We start from the raw sequence: 20,515 nt of genomic DNA on the forward strand, positions 1-20,515 counted from the left end.
ATGAGGTGATATTCATCCTCATTGTCCATACTATTACATCAATAACGTTCGTTACGAGGAATATTAGTACGTGTATATTATGTATTACGTTCTGTTTGTATTATTTACGGGTGTGCAGAAACTCTCAATATAACAGAGAACATATATTATAACATAAGAAAATAAGAAATTACTCAACATTTTAGCATCTTTTTATTGCTAACTACGATAATAGCCCCCACTCCTTTTTTTTATTTGAAATTATATTTGAAGGTAAGTTGTAATATTTTAAAGATATTTGAATGTAACTTATAATATTTTTAAGATATTTGTATTTATATTTGAAGGTAAGTTGTAATATTTTTAAAATGTATTGCATTTAAATAATTGCTAATCAAACAATAGATTTTGTTGGTAATTAAAATGTTTTAAAATATAAAAACTAATATACACATATTTAAGACTTATTAATAAGAGAAGATAGGTCATCTAAATTATCACATTGTGCAATAATCCTTTGAAGAAAGATTAAAGTGGGTTCACACTTAGCTTAATAACTGACTTCAAATGATTAAGTTTGCACAATATTAAAGTCGGTCCACACTTAGCTACATAACTGACTTCAAATAATGCGGTTTCGGGTTGCAAAATGGACTATCCTTGTGTAGATTGTGGGAAGGAGGTGCGGCCTAGGCAGCATGGAGTGGAGTGGATGTAGTCAAAGATACACACCCTTTATAAAAGCAGTGCGTTGAAAGCATTGGAATGTTTGTTCTTTCTTGGTATAGATATGCGTACAATTGTCATATTATTAGAATTCCATACAGACACTTAATGTCAATTCAATCACCATATGCCTCTGCTGAATATATACTCCATATCTTCATTAAACTTTAGTCGTACTCTTGGTGTTCACTCCATCTTTACATAGAGCTTTAGAATGACACTTGGTATCATTTTCTATATATTGTCGAAAAGAAGCTATCGGTCTGCCAACAACAAGGCCGAAATAATGTTTATTCATGCCCTTGAAGACAAGTGCATTTGTAAATCAATGCATCAATAAAACTTTATTTTACAAAAGTAGACACTGGGTTTAAATTAGCACTGAGCTACGTTCTAGAATTTTGGCATTATCAGTGCAATGCATGTACAAATTATCCATAACGGACCACACCTACACCCAATATTGTCCACCATGCACCCGAAGGCGCAAACCTTAAACATGTAGTTTACCGGAAGCACGGACATGTATTTGTACCAAGTGTCTATTTTTATAAATAAAGATTCAATAATTTCAAAACAAGAACTAAGATATCGCAAAATAGCCAGAGAAATTCAGATTTCAGATGTTTGGTATTCAAAGAGAAGTAACTGCTGCGATACATTTGGAAAACTAACTTCATATATCAATAGTGTAATGTAACCCGTTTGACAACGTTTGTTTTATTTCGAAATTTAATGATCATTAGAAACGCTTTACAGGAAAGTAACATAGCAAGCGCCTTTTAGATATTTAAAAAATGATGAAAACAACGTGGGTTTTGTGAAATTAGCATTTTATTAGCCTTGTTATTGTTCAATTGTGCAATATACTATACCCTTTACCTAGAAAAAAGGTTTAATCGCTGTAAAACAAAGCAACATAATGGCGACAGAGACAAGTGATCTTGAAAAGAAAATAATACGGCAAATAGAGGTAATTTGTTTCGCTTTTCCAAAACAGAATAGATTGATGTGAACATTTCTTTGTTGTTTAGATGTATTTGACCACTGGAAAAAAACACAGTTAGGGCTTTTTCAATTACTACGTGAGTACTGGTTTCGACCCAGGAAACAGATTTGAGTGTGATTTTTCTCATTTTTTTCTTCCCTATACTGGGCGAGTTTGTAAATCCGAACAGTTTTGACAGTTTTTTAACAATATCTTTGCGAGTTTTAGTTCTAGTAACTTCAAACTTGGCTTTAATAATGTTTGATTCAAACCTCAGCCTCTGCTGAAGTACACATTCACAAAATAGTTTGATTCATAAACTCAAAACGTTCATTTTAAGCGCAGTAAAACACCATTCAATCGGTGAAATGGAGTATGTAAATCCCGATCGCTTTTAAAATTATATTTTATCTAAAAATAGATTGCTATTCCGTCATAGTTTGTTTTCATTTCTAATCAATCACACAATGGGAATGGGAATCAACTCGGACAAAATCTAATCGTATAAAATTTGAGTTGTGTCCCTTGCTTCAAAAATCTAAGAACATTCCTTACCCAGACAACGCGAAAACTTTTTCTTCTTCACAGGACATTGCGACAGGTAAACACTGAAAGTTTACCTGTCGCACCAAATTTTTACCTGTCGCAATGTTACAAACAGTATTCAGTTACCTCAGCCTAAACCTTGATTTTAAGTCTCTTTTTTAAATAAGTTTTGTAATTCCCCATTATAACAGGTTTACTGGGCAGTTGCCTAATTCCGGATCAATTTTGAAGTTTTCTTAAAATAATGTCATAATTACTGAACATAAGTCCATGACATTTTAATAGAGAAATGTTGGGTACTATATCAACCAAAATTGAAAAAGAATAAAAGAAAAAAACAATTAACTATAATATAATATTCAGTACGAAATAAGGGCATAAACGACGTCCAAAAACCTGCATTCAGTGCCTAAATATTCGGATTTTTTCAAAGAACACAGTAAACATTATTAAGTCAATACAAATATTTAAATGCTACTTAAATGAACATCATGTATTAAATATTTAACCTGTATATAAATTTTATACTTTTCTGAAGTATTTGTATGTGTATTTTCGGCGTATCCGAACTACTAATTTGTCCGAATTTGCATAATTTTTAAAGTACGAATCTGCTTCATTTTTGCTTCATTTTCATATCAAATGCTGCACAACACAAAACAATGACATCGTCCATTTATTTACTTTTTATGTAATTGGCATTGTATTTCGTGATTGACGATAAGTCATAAACATCGTATAGTAGGTCTAGTGTTTAAAGATAACCCTGTCGAACCTCAATATAAAAGCTCGCGCTGTGTGACGTCATCCCCCACGTGACTTAATATTGACATTTAGGAAAGCGAAAGTTTAGAGGTATTTATTTTGGGGTTATACTCGAATAGCTGCACTTTTGTGTTGTTTCTGTTGCTATGGAGGTCAGTTGCGTAGACTGTGATCATTCGATATTGATCACGGTCGCCGAAACGCTTTTTAAATGATTTCCGAATATTTAGGCAAATCCGGAATTAGGCAACTGCCCAGTAGATCTTTTTGGTTAGATTTGTCCTACAGTACTATAATAAATTACAAAAAAAGCTAAACATCATGTAAAAAAATCAATATTCGGATCTTATGTCATAATTTTTTTCTTTCCTTGCCTCCCCCCCCAAAAAACTCATATCTGGTTCGTCTACCCATGGAACAGCTAGATCTTACTCTTTTAATTCATCTTTAAATTAAAGATACAGTACTGTTATAAAATGTAACGAATTGTACTACAAGTCAAACTCAGACACAAGATTTATGCAAAAACGAAAGAAGAGTTCTTGTTATTGGCAATGTTAAACAGAGCGGAAAAAAGTCAGCTCGGTATATTAATCATCATATTTAAATTAACACAATTGCTGGGAACCACTTCGCCGAAAATAAATACATACGGAATTTTGTAATTTCCGAACATTTCCGTAAAATAAAAGTATTAGAGTACGAGCTGAAATCGGAACCTTACGCGTTTTATCGGCTTTTACGGAAACATGTCGAAACGGGCTTTACAAATAGTGATACACATATTAACACGCTAAATAATCATGATATAATAGTTAAAAATAACTCTGAACATTTATTTAGAAACTGAAAGTAAATTTTCCGAAAATTAAACGGTGCTGACTGTAATTTTTCACCGGACATTGTGACCGACCAAAACAAAAGTTTCGTCGGTCAAAATGAAAATATACCGGACATGTCCGACTGTCCGACGGACATTCGCATTGTCTGCTTACCCATGATATTGATTAGGCCTAAACAAAAAATAGGTTTGTTTCTGGTTACCCGACCGACTCTATTTGCTACCGACTTAAAATATTTTATTGCAAAAAAAAAATCACTTGCCAAAAAAATCCGGTATCCGGAAAAAAATTGTCCGAAATTTATGCCATTTGCTAAATTTCACAACTAGATATTTTTCCAGCACCAACCGGTGCGTTAGTTCTTTTTTCATGACAACAAAATGCCCCTTGAGTAGACCGGAATGGCGACGAAATTAACATGCCTGATTGCAGTAAATGTATACCCTTGCACTCATTGTGCATTGGGATTCAAACAAAGTGTGTAGAACAAGGACAACCTATAAAATACCTTTTCGATGAGTTACATGGCAGAAAAGAAGATGTTGAAGTTGACTGCCAGAAAAAAAAAAAAAACCTACCTACCGACCCAATATTTTTTGGGCATGTAACCAGAAACAAATCATTTTTTTTTTTATGCCTTACAGTGCGATTTAAAATCTGTGACGTCATTCCCCGCATGCTGCATATTTACATTTCACCTGATTAGGAGTTTGACAGGGATTTATAAGAAAAATACTCACCTAAACTTGACGAAAATTCGCATTTGTTGCTTAGGCAAGCGTTTGCATCATTCTAGATCATCGAATTATTGATCGATGTAAACAAACGCGTGATTTAACAGGTGTTCGGTATTTATAGACTGTTCGGATTTACAAACTCAACCAGTATAATGACTATAAACAAGATTTATAATTAAGATGTGTTGGCTCAATAAAATAGAAATAAGTATATTAAAATGAATTTAAGATTAAAAAAATTTTCTATATTTTCAGTACTATTTCGGTGACCACAATCTCCCAAGAGACCGTTTCCTTCAGGAACAGATAAAAGAAGATGATGGCTGTAGGTTCATTTATTTATTTTTCACCTACCTGAATTTGGGGATTTTGGGTTGCCCCAATCTAGGGATAATTCCATTGATCTGTTTAGTGAGATTCAAGTGAGTCTACAGTGATTTTCTTGGTTCAATTATCTTGCCAAAGGGTGCCCATTTTCCCCAAAATATTAAACATGATATTTTACCAATATGTAGACAATATAGTATTTTACCAATATGTAGACACTGTTAAGTCTGCCCAAGTTGTCAGGCACATAAAAAATGTCCAAAAGATTTATTATACGGTCAGAATGGCAAATTTAAGAGAAAGAAAAGTGTCTGTCCATCAATTTTCAAAAAGTGAATCTAAAAGACCTGCAGAATGTACCTGTTGGAAATGTTCCAAACACTGCAATCAAAATTTCCTTTTTAGAAGATGCCATTTAAAAAAGTATTTCAAAAATATTATTTTTTTCATTTTGAGACCTCAGTCTCTTCATTTCTCTGTAAAAATGTTACCAAGTGTTAAGGACATCCCCTGGTGACGCTTAGAAATGGCATCAAATGTTATTTTTCTTGATTTTTTGAAAACCTTAAAAGCATAAGATGTTACAATCTTGTATCTTTTTTTTGGCCGAAAAATATTATTTCTGAGGTTCGGGCTACATAGCGTTCTCAAAAATGCCAGATAGGGTAAGTCCAGTAAAAATAGCACAGCAAGTCGCAGATAATTAAAATATCAAATAATGAATAAGTTATGATTTTAATTGTAAACCACACCAAATGGATTTCATGGTCAACAACTAAAATTTAAAAGATCTAAAGATTTTTTTATGTAGGGCCAAAAAAGCCCTACTGGGTCAAGGGGTTTGTCAGGTAGACTGGGGTTGCCCTAAACACAGGTATTTTTAAGGCCTTGGGATAAAAAAGTAAATTGCATAAAAATGACACTCTTTAATATCCCAAAATGGTTAGAGAAACACCCTCCCCCCCCCCCCCCCCCCCCCCCCCCCCCCCCCCCCCCCCCCCCCCCCCCCCCCCCCCCCCCCCCCCCCCCCCCCCCCCCACTGTAAATGGATTTGAAAGATTTAAAAGAGCATTCTTTCGATAAAATACTTATCAATGTTAACTTGACCAGCACTCCTACAGGGAACTGACAAGTGACATTGGCTGTTACAATTCAATTTCAGGGGTCCAGTTTGAGACGATGATCAAATTCAATAAGCTGAAACAGATCAGCGACGATATTAAAGTCATCGCAGAAGCAGTGAAGAAGTCAACAAATGGTCTTATTGAGGTATGTTTTCTGACACTGTGATTGTGACTGTCTTAAAGCTGCACTCTCACGGATTTACGATCTTGACAACTTTTTTTGTTTGGTCTTGGAACGAGCCAATTTTTCGAGCAAAAATCCATGGAAACCAGTGATATAAGACTGCTGACAAAAAATTAGATGTTTTATGCATTTTTCTTAAACCGTTAGTAACGGTTTAAGCCATAAAAACTAATTTTCGAACGGAAATATGCAAATTTGCGATCTGATCTTTTGTCAGCAATCTTTTATCATTGGTTTGCAGATATTTACGCAAAAATTTGCTCTTTCCAAGACAAAAAAAAAAAAGTTGTAAAAACGGTAAATCTGTGAGAGTGCAGCTTTAAGCTCTCTATCACAGAGAAGTAGGAAGTGTCAAAGTTAGCAGAGAAATCATTCAGGCTGTTTGTGTCAAGATAATACTTACTATAAAAACATTTAAGATATTTTAATTGACATGAAACTTGGTGAACCTTATTTACAATGACAATGGCACATGTCCCATATTAAACTTAAAATATGACAAATGTGTTGCACTGACTTCTTTTAAGGCATACCTCTCTTTACAAACTTAAAAACGTTCTGTTCAAAACTAAGTATTTAACGTGAGGGTTGTCCAAAAAGGTCGCAAGATGGTTAATTGGTACTGCTTAAAAAATGTTTTTAGATTTTTAGCTCTACTAGCCAAAGGCCAGAAGAGCTTATGCGATGGTAATGTGTACGTAGTATGTGCATCCATGCAGTCCGTGCGGTCGTGCATTCGTGTGTCTGTAAACAATTGCTTGTGAACACGATACAGTCTTCAGTTTTGATTGTATCTTGATGAAACTTGTACAGTATCTAGATATCCATTACAGCTCGGTTCCTTTCGAAAACCAGCAAGATCTGCCCATGAATGCCTAGATTATGGGCCATGAAAGTTTTAAAAAATTTCTATTTTTAGCCAGGTCTGCACGAGCGAATTCTATTTTTAGCCAAGTTTACATGTACATGTAAATTCAAGTCTAGAGTTATGGGAGACAATTTGCAAGTCTAGGATTTTGAGAGACAATTTGCTTTTTGCTTCTGCATTTGATTTTGTGAATTACTCTGCCTTGTTCTTGTTGAAAGCCCAAAGGCCATTTTTTAGCTTTAAGTTCTGTAGTTTGCACATTCATCTTAACAAAATTGGTTGTGAATGTTTAAGTTATGCACCTGGTGTCATTACTGGCCACACCCTGGGTTCACAGGTTTGGTAAACATAAATCTAGAAAGGTTTGAAAATCTTTTTGTGTGTTCGTGCATCCATCTCAGCACAACTGATTGTGAATGTTTGTTCAAATTGATCAATGTTGTCCTAGGATGCCCTTGATTTTGACCTTTTGACCAACTTTTTTTAACTTTTAAAACTACAGAAAATTTTACTATGAGTACAGTTTTGAAAGCATTTTTTTTTGTCAGATGACTTTTACTTGGCACATATTAAAATAGTTCATGCAACTAATCTGCTTACAATACTTTCTGGGCTCAGATGTTGAACGTGCTACGTTTTCAGGTAACCCAAACACAAAACATAAACTATATGTCTGTTGCCTTTTACCCATACATACATGCTCTGGATTGATATGACCACAAAAGCCATGCCAGTAGAGCATAGGCCCTTTTGGGCCTCTTGTTAGGAAATTGTGTCTTTATTTGACACTTTTTTCACAAGCATTGAGATAGTTTTGGCCTATGTCAAGTACACATGTACTGTGTGTTGTCATGAATAGCAAAAATCTAAATGAAGTGCTTGATAAAATATGCCATTTTTTAATGTCAATGTACATTTTATTGAACTAACATGTAGTTGTACCAATTTGTATTTTCAAAGAAAATAGCTTTTTAATTTTATAAATGTTGAACTATGCAATCTTGGACCACAATCGTGTACCGTAAACCTAGCTTTTTATAAATTTAAAAATTCTGCTCACTTCTTGGAAAACCATTATATGCTATTAAGCACCTTTATATAAATGTTTTACAATTCTACAAACTTAAACAGCTGTTGTATGCTGTAAGCTTCATGTTCATGCAGCTTTTTTAGAAGTTAAAATTCTAAAGATTTCTTGGTCAACTATTGTCAGCCGTAATCTTTTCTGTACAGCTACTTTTTTGTACTCTGCAGGTGAGCGAAGATGGCTCCAAACTGCGTCGACATCCCGATAACCCGATTCCTGAAAACACGGAGGCGAGACGTCTTGAAATCAACAACAGATCTGTTTATGCTGTGAGTATGCTAATGAAGAAAGGGAAATTTGTATAATTTAGTGTTGGGAATCGGTTCCTGTTTGACTATCGATAATTGGTTCCACTCAAGTAACTGATGATTGAAAAGACCTTGATTGAAGTTTTATTCGTGTACAAAAACCCAATATCCTTGACTATGCTTTATATGTTTGAAGTTATTTAGTGTTTTTGTTGCATTTGTCCATATTGTAAACAATAACAACTGGACACTTCCGAATGTATATTAAAATGAACTCAAAGGAGAAAATTGGCAGACGTGATCCGAACACAAGTAAGGAGAGGAAAGAAGAAAAGCATTTCGCTAGTTGAAACGATAAACAATTATCACCAAATACAATTGATTGTTTCCAATATCAGGCCCAACCAATCAATTTTTGAATATTATCAATCATTTGAACATACCTAGTTATTAGAATTATTGCTCAGGTTTTTACAGTCTTTTGAAGTTGCAACATGTCGAAATAAGCCTAAGTCAGCAAGCCTTGGACTCACAAATTGTTTGCTGAAAAATTTGTAAAAGACTGTTTAACTTGAAAACCTTGAAAATGAATTTTATTTTGTCTTTCAGAAAGAGTTCCCTAAAGATGCTAAGCTGGAGGATTTACAGGAGTACTTTGAGTCGTTCGGGCCGTGCGATAATATTCAGATGAGGAAAGATGTTCACAAAAAGTTCAAGGTATTTTTATTATTAAGTCAGAACAGTTTGTTGCACAAATTATCTCATTTGTATGTCGATATTAAGTCGGCTTTTGTGATTGCTTAGGTGTCTTCAGTGGCAGCGTCATGCAAAAACCTTTTAAATACCAGGGCTTTTTCTGACCATTTTGGGAAAAAGACCCTAGACATTTTGGGAAATATTGCGTCATGAAAATGCGGAAATTGGGAAATTTTACAGTGAAAAGAAAAAGCTGTCTAGTCTCCTGTGAATTAGGAAATGATTTAATATTAGTTTATTTTCCCTTTAAAAGACCCACAATGGCTGAAATATCAATCCTTGGGGTGTAAATATCTATTGCAATAAATCATGACAGATAATATTTTATATCCCTGAATGTGATTGAAATCAACATTTTCCAAGTTCAATTACCAAAAAAACTTCACATCTCATAAATTATTAGGATATTGCAAATGAACCAGTACAGGTAAAGAGAAATTCTAAAAAAAAAAAAAAAAAGAATTTCCGGATTGGGATATTTTTCTGAAGATTGGGAAAAATATCTTCTATTTTGCTTTGGGAATGGGTCTGATATTCGGACCCGTGGGTACTATAGAAAAAGCCCTGAATACTAGGGCCTTTTTTCCTGTACTTCAAAAAAATGGAAACAAATGGAGTAAAATATCAATTAAGCAGTAAATATATCACAGTTTTTGTTTTTTGTATTTTTTTTTATAATTTACCTTAAAATGTTTCTCACAGGGTTCAGTATTTGTGGTGTTCCATGGAGATGAAGCTGTCAAGAAGTTTCTGACGGCAGAAGAAGTTAAATACAAGGACACTGTACTGGAGAAAAGAATGTTGAAGTAAGTCTAAAATTTCAAGATATCAAAATTATTCTATTTTATACTAGTGTTCGATAAATCAGGCCTAAAAAAATAATACATTTTGTTTGGGTTACCCGACCCTACCTACATGTATGAAATCATTGCTGACCCTACTGTTTTTATAGTCAGTTGGTAAAAAAAATAAAATATAAAAGTGTGTTATTATATGAAGTTTAAACCTTTAACCCTTCATACACAATATTACTTAAACACCATTCTCCAATGATTTAAATGACCTTCTTATATAATTTTTAAAAAAGCCTACCTACCCTACTTGTTTTCAACCTTAACCAAACCAATTTTTTTGGCCTCAAATAATTAAGTGTAATTGTGTTATGAAAATATCATTTATGTTTCACCAACAATCGGGGCTGATAAGTTTGGTAGTGGTTTTAATAGCTCAAGATTACATATCTTCCCTTCCGTATTTTTACAGGGTAGATTACTGGAAGGAAAAAACAGAGGCCAAGAAACAGCTGCAGGAACAGAAGGAGAAAAAGAAATCAGAGTATGTACCGGTATATATATAGAGTCGGTGTTGATTTAGAGGTCAATAGGTCAAATGTCAAGGTCATGGTGGCCTTGACTAGAAAAAATATGGGCGTTCTCATTCAATTACTTTTGAATGGCTTGATGTAGAGTCCTCACACTTGGCAGGCACATTGTTTACATTTTTTGGATAATCGAACAAGGTCATGGTGACCTTCACTAGAAAAATTACAAGTGCTTCAGACAGGCAATATATTGTATTCACAGAGTTCTCAATATCTTAGTGATTTTTCAAAGGAATTAATTCAAACTTTTTGAATTTTATTAAAAAGAATTTGTACAAAGAATACTTTGGAAACTATCAGTAGGAATTGAATGAAATTTTGCACGTTGATAAATACAAATATTTATTTACTCAGGGTATTCTAAAACCAAACAGGTGTTTAATGAATTATTGTGTGTGAATAGATAATCACATTAACATAATACATTTCAACTGGATTATAGTTGAAGCATATTTAAGGCCAAAAAAATGCATATATCTGAACTATTTTTTGTTCAAATCAGTTCTGGGTTTTTAGCTCGACTATTCGAAGAATAGGTGGGCTATACTACTCGCCCCAGCGTCGGCGTCCGGTTAAAGTTTTAGGGCAAGTTGGGATTTTCACTTATAAGTCCAATACCCTACATTCAATTGACTTAATACTTCACACAGTTGTTCAGGGCCATCACATGATGAGGTGAGATAACTCCATATTATTCTTTACACAGATTATGGCCCCTGATTGACTATGGAACTTGGGTTAAAGTTTTAGGGCAAGTTGGAATATTTATTAATAACTTCTATATCCTTTGTTCAATTGACTTAATACTTCACACAGTTGTTCAGGACCATCCCACAATGAGCTTACATAACTCCATATTATCCTTAATACAAGTTATGGCCCCTGATTGACTTAGGTTAAAGTTTTAGGGCAGGTTAAAGTTTTAGGGCAAGTTGGGATTTTCACTTAAAACTCCAATACCATTCATTCAATTGACTTAATACTTCACACAGATGTTCAGAGCCATCACATAATGAGGTTAGATAACTCCATATTATCTTTTATACAAATTATGGCCCCTGATTGGTATTATTACATCGTTATTGTATTCTAAGTCAAAGCGGCGTAGTAGAGCGCGCTGTCTTACGACGGCTCTTGTTTTGTATAAAACGAGAAACCTCTTGGGGGCTTTTAACAAAATTGGGGGAAAATGTATACTTTTTAAGGTGGTAAATGAAGCCGAAATTTGGCCCAAAAGTCAATAAAAAAACAGTAATCTAAATTAAGAATTATGCTCCTGTATTACAGTGCATCAGAAAGGCAACACAAGGATGAGGAACGAAACTTTAAAAATGAACTTACAAAGGGGGCTATACTCCACATGAAGGGTTTCGATGATAAGACCACACGCGAAGACATTAAAAATCTGCTTGGAGATTATGGGCCGATTGCCTGGGTGGACTTTAACAAAGGCGACCCTGAGGTAAATATTAAACCTACGTGATCAATAATTAGTTAATCCTTTGTTATAACTTATAAAAAAATGAAAATTTTCTTTGGATCAGTATGTTTTTTGAAAAGCTGAGTTATTGTCATACCGTAGTTTGGTGACATTGTCTTCAACATCATTAAAAAGAGGTTGAAAGGTTGAATATGGAACTTGATACATATGTTCACAATGCCGTCATTTACTTGTGTGGCACGGCACTGTCTTAACATTTAGGGAACGGGGCAGGGGCCCTGAGAAAGGGGAATTTAGTGTTATATTTTCTTAAAAGAAGAATTTTGCAAGTGGACAGAAAAAAACAGCACAAAAGCCCCAAAATTTGTTGAAACCTGTAGCATGTCCGACAACTCCAGCTGAAAAATTTGTTTATGTGATCAGAATTTAAAACATGGAAAAACAATTGGTATCATCTTTATTATATTGCTTTTTCAGGCCTGGGTGCGTTATGACCAGGAAAACAAGGCTACTGATGTTTTGGAAAAAGTTACAGCTGCAATGGACGGCAAGGTTGAATTGAACGGAAAAACTCTTGAAAACAGAGTGCTCGAAGGTATGTGATATCTAATAATTTTGATTTTTTAAAAAAATGATTTTTGCCCTTTGATTTTTTTTTTCCATTTTTATAATAAAATAACAATCATGTGGAACATTGAAATTCTGGTGCTCTTTTATAACATTGGTAGTTCAGGCTTAAAAAATACCTGTGTTTAGGGTAACCCAACTCTACTTGGCAAGACCCCTTGACCCTAGATAAAAAAATCTGACTTTGAGTTGCCCATTCGTGTTGATTATAATTAAAAACATACTGTTTTAATTATATAATATGCAATATACCAAAATGTCATGGTAAGCATGCACAAGTTGTTTTGCTGTTTTGACTCGACTCAAAAAAAAAAATTGTCACTACCCTATCTAGTATTTTACAGACCGTTGCCCTAACCTGAGAAGGCTTCCTGAGACTATTTCAAAGCTTTCATTCAATCTTAATGAAAGAAGATTTGATGTTATCTTTTTGACCCTTTACGTACATTGACTGGAACTAAAATTAGGCCCCAAAGTGGTAGAAAAAAATTACAATTTAGAAAATGATTATATATATTATACTGTACATCCTTTTCCCTCCATAATTTTCAGAATGGACTCTTATTAATTTGGTGTATTTTGATATCATAGCAGTCAAATCAAGTAATTGCGTTGATTTCTAGCGATTTTTCAATTGTCAGTGTTTTAAAAACCTAACTTTGATAACTTAGTGTCGCTGTTTTCATAACTCATTGGGACCTGTACCAGTTGGCAAAAATGTAAGAAATTATGTGTGATCTATTTTTAGGCGAGGAGGAGGCTGCTCGATGGAAGAAAATGTTTCAAGATATCAGAAACAGGATGTCTGGTAACCAGCGACGCAACCAGAAGGGGAAAAGCCGCTTCGGAAAGAGACCAAGCAAGGTAGCTGCTATTTAAATATTTCATCACACACTGTCACATAAATGCAGTTTCAGTCAGAACTTATGTTATTTAACAAACCAACAAATAACATTGCTATATATATAATCATAATAAAGTGGGGGGTTTTATTATCTCCCTTTATTATATCATTTTATAAATGTAGTGTAATTATGGTGTTATTTAAATATATAATCCATGCAAAAATAGAATAATTGTTAATCGTTATAAATTAAACATTGAAATAATCTCCATGTTAAAATCTAAAATACATTAACACATCACTGCATCCTATTGATGGATGACTCACCATAAACTAAACATTTCATATATGTAAAAAAAAAAAATGAAAGTTATTTCATTCCAGTCTGTGATTTTTAAATAAATATAGATTTATCGAAAACAACTGTATATATATAATGTACTTAAATGTCTGTAACCCTATATACATAACAACCTCAAAAATTCAGATTTTTAAAGAATAGCCCTTCGTACAATGTATATAAAATCTGAAGCTAATTATATACATGCCAGAAACATTTTTAGAAAAACAAAAGACTGAACACTCCTACTTGCACGAAAACCGCGTTTATTATGCTGACTGTTTGAAGTTCTTCTTCTCGAAGAAATAAAGGTCGAGGTATTTTGATTGCCTTGTTGTCGTTGGGTTTTGAAAAATCGACAAACGATGGCATCATATTGCGTTCTTTTGCCTAAACTTTCTTTACATGGAGAAAATACTGGAGAGACAAGATTTTCACATGTCAAAGCCATTTCAGATTTCAAAAAATGTTATTTTTACCATGCATTCACTAAAAAAGCCTTTTTACACAAGAAATTAAGCTGTTTACACATACTAAATTAAAATGTTTAATTTTACAGCGTGTCCGAGATGACAAACGAGGGAAGAACACAGGAGGGGATGGTATGTTTTCTGCGCGAATAATTTCCATGAGAAAAAAAGTTTTTGAAATTTTAAGAATTGCTTCATAATGATATCAGGTAGACTTCTTATTGAAAAACTTGGTTTCTGATGACAACTAGAGATACCCTTTTGGTTTTGAGATCAGTAGGGCAAAGGCCAGGGTCCCTTTTACATGGTTTTGTGATCAGTAGATCAAAGCTCAGAGTCCATTTTACATGGTTTTGTGATCAGCAGGTTAAAGGTCATGGTCCCTTTTACATGGTTTTGTGATCAGAAGGTCAAAGCTCAGAGTCCATTTTACATGGTTTTGTGATCAGTAGATCAAAGGTCACTGTGCCTTTTACATGGTTTTGTGATCAGTAGGTCAAAGGTCACGGTCCCTTTTACATGGTTTTGAAATCAGTAGGTCAATGGTTGGGGTCCCTTTTACTTGGTTTTGAGATCAGTAGATCAAAGGTCAGGGTCCATTTTACATGGTTTTGAAATCAGTAGACTGTAGGTCAAAGGTCAGGGTTGATTTTACATGGTTTTGAGATCAATAGGTCAAAGGTCAGGGTCCATTTTATATTGGAAGTGGTATATATTGGGTTTAATTATGATGTGTGCTCCCAACTGGCAACACATACAATTCACTGAATTATAGTTTTGTTAGTCTTACAATTCGGGGAATTATAGTTTTGTGACACTTTTTTGAAAACAAACATAAATCTCATTATAGATGCTTTTGAAATTAGTAAAAAATTGTTCTGAAATATTTTAATGTTTTAGAAATAGACTGTCTTTCTAAGAATCCTATCAAAGCTTGAAAATGGGAAGAATGTAATTACGGTTAACTTATACTAATTGTTTTTCAGGTGGAGGAGAGAAGGCTAACGGTGAACCAGCAGCCAAGCAGGCTAAAGTTGGGGACTCGTAGAGACACATTGTGTTTTAGACTATCCAGGGCTGCTACCAAAATGCAGTTTTGAACTTTGGAAAACAGTTTGTTTTTTTACATACCATTCCACAATGGATAACTGTAATGTTGTACAGTAAAGATTGAGTATGTAAAGGAATACATTTTTAATTAAAAGTGAATATAGCAGTGAAAGTGTTTATTTCAAATCATGCCTTTTCTGAATTGTTATTGCAGTGGTATGCTCATATTAAGGTGAAGACATTTCACAAGCTTTTATATCATCTATTATTGGATGTTAATTGATACATTTAATATGGAACCAAGAAAATTAAAACTAATAATACCTGAAATTGATACTTACCTTGAGAGTGTTATAGGGCAATATGATAATACAATTTTAAGGGATCTGACCCAAAAGTGAACTTGTTTTTCTCAGAATGTTCAAATATGATGTCTGGTGACAAACATTAGTTGCTTAAATCATTTGAAAAAAATGCTTTTTGATAACTGATATGTGAAATTATTGACCAATACCACATAATGCATTTAAAAATTATTATGGTTAGTGCAGTTTGCTCTTATCTCTTTATTTTCATCTAAATTTGATTTGAAATAATATATTTTGCAATTGTTCAAGGATGTTGTTTTAGAGTTTAAAAAGTTCAGCCCGCATCCATTCGTTGCATTGTGACTTGACCAAGTTATGTGTCCTCGATCAAGGTAAAATTGTAAGTTAAATTCCAAAATGGAAATGAGTTTTTAAGTGACTGTCATTTGCAGTCAAATGGAGACTACTGCCTTAAAGATATATTTTGAAAATTTAGTCATTGGCTCAATGAAGTTATATCAGCTAAAAAAAACTAGGTTCTATTGTTCAAAAACAAAAAGCTTGTTTGATATATTATTTTTTCATGCACATAAAACCCTTCAAATTTCACTTGTATGTGTATCAGATGCCTTAAATTTGTGTATTTTCAAATTGAAATAATATGTCAGAGAAAAATTTAATTAGAATGTTGGTTGTCAAAGGAATCACATGACTGACAATTGTCAGGTGGTGAATTTTGCAATCATCAACAGAATATATGGATTTTTTATTGAGAAACATGATGATTGTTGTACTAAACAGGGGGTATTAACATACTAAATACAAGGCTTCAAATAATAATGAGTTTGTTTGGCAAACAAAATGTCATCTTGCATGGTCATAGAATAATTATACCATATAAAAAATATTTTACTTTTTTTTCTTTGTAGAAAATTGGATAGTATTTGAAATAGTTTGCAAGTTCCTTGATTTTTTTCGTCTGCAGGTACATTAATAGTTATATAAGTAATTGCTTCATCAACATTTCTGTATATAATTTATGCATCATCTCTTATTTTCAAAGTTGTCTTTTATCTTATGAAAGTCATCTTTATGTTGAAAATGTGCATCATTGTATTACTGGACATTTATGTAAACATCATATTTGTTAGGTATAATCGCAGTGTTTGTGAAAAAAACGTTTAACTTGGTTATAACACAAAATGTTACAAGATATTGAAATAAAATTTGGTACACATTTTATCACAGACAATAAGTATATAGAATGTATATTGACAGTTAAGAAAACTGTTCATGTTCTGTGTACATAAAATATGAAATAGGGTCATTTCATTGTCATTATCATTAAGAATTGTTCATGTTCATGTTTTAGCTATTTTGCATATGTGAATAAATTGCAAACGCTTAAAACATTACAAGACTATTTTCAGGCAAATTAGTCAAATCATTTTGTGAGTTCCATATTGAATCTGTTTTCTAGGACGGTGTATGTCAGTTCTAAGTCCATACATGTGCAAATGATACTGAATAAAAATTATAATAGAAATAAAGCTTAGTTTTTGTATATTCTTCATGCATTGTAACCCATGCATTCATTCATATTTCTAACATTTCAAAATAATTACGAAAGATCATATCGCCGATTTCATATTTATGTTTTAAGTATATGTCCGCTTGGCATATGAGCCAGTTTCACGAACATTTTTAAGAAATAGTTTTTCCCGACACTTATCCCATTAGACATTTGCTAATGGACATCAATTTAGTATCTCCCTAAAACATAGTTTGGGGTGGGGTATATGGAAGTGAGCTTGTTTGTCAGTCGGTGTTGGTTGTGTGCGGACGATAAGTCGTGAAAGGGTCGATAGATTGAAATGGAAGTATTTTGATTGTAGTTGTGGTCAATGTCGCTGTTACTAAAACATGAGTTTCCACTCATTTACTAGAGTAATGAATAATGCATAGTGTTAAAACTTGACATGTAGAAAGTTCATGTAAAAACGTACCTTTGGATTGCATTTGGGGTCATCGTGGTAAAGGTCAAGGTCGTTGTTGCTAAAACATGGTTTCCACTCAATTGCTTCAGTAATGAATGATGCAGTGTTGAGACTTGACATGTAGAAAGTTCATGTAAAAACGTACCTTTGGATTGCTTTTGGGGTCATCGTGGTAAAGGTCAAGGTCGTTGTTACTAAAACATGGTTTCCACTCAATTGCTTCAGTAATGAATTATACATTGTGTTAAAACTTGACATGCAGAATGTTCATGTAAAAACGTACCTTTGGATTGCATTTTGAGTCATCGTGGTGAAGGTCAAGGTCGTTGTTACTAGAACATGGTTTTCTCTCAATAACTTAAGTAATGAATGATGCTTAGCGTTGAAACTTGGCGTATAGCAATTAGGGTCGTTGAAGGAAAGGTCAAAGTCGTTGTTATTTTAAATAAAAAGAAATCCACTCATTTGCTTAATAATGTAAATGGTGTATTTTGATAATTCCATGACCGGGCCTATATTGGAGCACACAATTAACAACAGCGAGAAAATCGACAGAGTTTCGTCAAGAAAGGACTCAAAAATTCACAGTTGGCCGTAGCAATACATATGTAGTTCCGGCATTAAAGCCGATTTGTTACCGAAATACCACTTCTGTCACCGATTTTATACCCAAGCGCCGCCGTTGCTCAACCGATGTACCATCGCTGACCGGAGCTATAGCGGTTTGATGACGTTGCACTGCCATGGTTTTACCACTGTACTGTATTAGAACGGTAGTAGTACGGACCACGGTATCACATTTGTACCAGTACGGTACACTTTTAGGGCACCGGAGAGCCGCCGATCCATTACGTGGCGCTTCCTGTACCTGACCGACACTAACGAAACCATACCGGAGTACTGCCGTTGTAGTCCCGATGCTCGCCCCGGCAGCGCAACGGCAGAATTGTTAAGCATGTTAAAAAAATTATACCGTCTCCGACCGATGTTAATTTGTTGGCCGATGTTGTGAAGATGTACTACCATTATTTACGTTAAATTACGTTGTGATACCATTGCGCTACTGTACAAGTACCGATTCCCGAAAATCGCCAAATTTGAGCTCCGGTATATCGCCGGCGAGTCAAATCGGCTAGGTGTGATAGGCCCTTGATATGAAGACATACCTTGGGATTGGAGAACATTTGTGGGCGTTTGGGTCAAAGTCAAGGTCACAGTCACTAAAATAGAAAAATGGTTTCCGCTTAATAGTCACTATGGAATGACGTACATGTATACAGACGAAACTGGGCATGTAGTAAGCTCATGTGAAGACGTACATGTATACAGACGAAACTGGGCATGTAGTAAGCTCATGTGAAGACGTACATGTATACAGACGAAACTGGGCATGTAGTAAGCTCATGTGAAGACGTACATGTATACAGACGAAACTGGGCATGCAGTAAGCTCATGTGAAGACGTACATGTATACTGACGAAACTGGGCATGTAGTAAGCTCATGTGAAGACGTACATGTATACAGACGAAACTGGGCATGTAGTAAGCTCATGTGAAGACGTACATGTATACAGACGAAACTGGGCATGCAGTAAGCTCATGTGAATACGTACTTGTATACAGACGAAACTGGGCATGTAGTAAGCTCATGTGAAGACGTACTTTGGGATTGGATTTTGGGACAATGTCGAGATGCTAAAACTGAAAAAAATTATTGATAATTAGAAGTGATTAAACTTGGTAGTCGGAAACAAATCTTGGGATTGCATTATGGGTAATAATATACATTTAAGGTTGTATTTTGTTTTGATACGAAAAAGAAAGGGTAAAATTTAGATCCTTGTGTTCTTAAAGTCCCACAAACCTTTAATTTGCGAAGATAATTTCCAGATTTCCTAAGCTGAAACATGGTTTTGTCGCATTGTGGCGTTTCTATAATTTATGTTGTTAACTTGATTTTGATTCTCCCTTGAATTCGAACTGTTTTTCTTGTGATCATTATATATTGTACTTTTATTAAAACGACTTGTGCTATTTACATGGACTCGCTCATGGTTTGTAAAATTCACTTTTCCATTACGAAATAAAGTGCGGCAAATCATTAGGAGGGTTAAAACTAATATACGGACACCAGGACACTAGCAATATTGATATTTGCTCAAATATCGTCTTTGAATATCACAATTTACAACAGCCACTAACTGATTTGTTGCGTGGGGGGGGGGGCGTTCTTGACTTTACCTGCGTGGGTTCTCACCCCACTAAAAACCCAATATTTTGTTTTATTTTAATTGTATTGTTTTCTGCAATTTCGATATCATAGAGTGTAATAATAATAAAAATTAGTGTTTTCTGATGCATAACCGGTAAAAAAATGTTTGGTCCAAAAACATAAGCGAGTCAATTTCACATGACCGTCTTATTAAGATTACTTTCAAAGAAATAATGATCAGACTTTCTTGTAATATCAACAAAAAAATAGTTCATACAACACTTAAAATGTGGACATGTCTTTAACTCTGCAAAAACGACTGACAAGAATCACTTTTACCTTTTGCTACACTTATAATGAGATTGTCGATATTTGCAATGATCTTTTAATATCAATAGAAAGACAACTTCATTAAAAAGTACATCTCTGTACAGTAATCAAAGTACTGAAAGTATTACAGGGGACGGTTGGCAAGATGGCACACTACTTTGTCATGTTGCCTTAAGTCAGTGTGTATACCACGTCTGACGGCGCACTGTCATTATTAACGTCACAAATGCTACTTCGGAAGGCAACATTTTGCTTCGAATGATGACTTTAAACAAAGATAACTACTTTTTCGTCACCATTTTAAACGAAACAAAGGGCAGTCTATGCCGCTTACGGAG

The 20,515-nt window shown here is 34.1% G+C and overlaps 1 protein-coding gene across 1 annotated transcript; it reads left to right on the forward strand.

The window, feature by feature from the left end:
- The first annotated feature begins 1,462 nt into the window (after positions 1-1,462).
- On the forward strand, positions 1,463-17,188 carry LOC128241621 (lupus La protein homolog). Its single transcript, XM_052958635.1, has 12 exons — positions 1,463-1,678; positions 4,839-4,908; positions 6,073-6,179; positions 8,341-8,442; positions 9,031-9,138; positions 9,880-9,983; positions 10,441-10,512; positions 11,846-12,020; positions 12,477-12,594; positions 13,375-13,490; positions 14,370-14,412; positions 15,267-17,188. The coding sequence occupies exons 1-12, from the start codon at positions 1,628-1,630 to the stop codon at positions 15,326-15,328; spliced, it is 1,128 nt and encodes a 375-aa protein (XP_052814595.1). The 5' UTR covers positions 1,463-1,627; the 3' UTR covers positions 15,329-17,188.
- The last annotated feature ends 3,327 nt before the right edge of the window (positions 17,189-20,515 follow it).

This window comes from Mya arenaria, chromosome 7 (genome assembly GCF_026914265.1).
Source record: "Mya arenaria isolate MELC-2E11 chromosome 7, ASM2691426v1".
NCBI lineage: Eukaryota > Metazoa > Mollusca > Bivalvia > Myida > Myidae > Mya > Mya arenaria.

Excerpts from the sequence above, each read along its gene's own strand:
- LOC128241621 (XM_052958635.1), top strand. The coding sequence starts at position 1,628 with ATGGCGACAGAGACAAGTGATCTTGAAAAGAAAATAATACGGCAAATA. Across the intron at positions 9,984-10,440 it reads CTGGAGAAAAGAATGTTGAA|GGTAGATTACTGGAAGGAAA; the intron begins GTAAGTCTAAAA and ends GTATTTTTACAG. Across the intron at positions 14,413-15,266 it reads GAAGAACACAGGAGGGGATG|GTGGAGGAGAGAAGGCTAAC; the intron begins GTATGTTTTCTG and ends ATTGTTTTTCAG.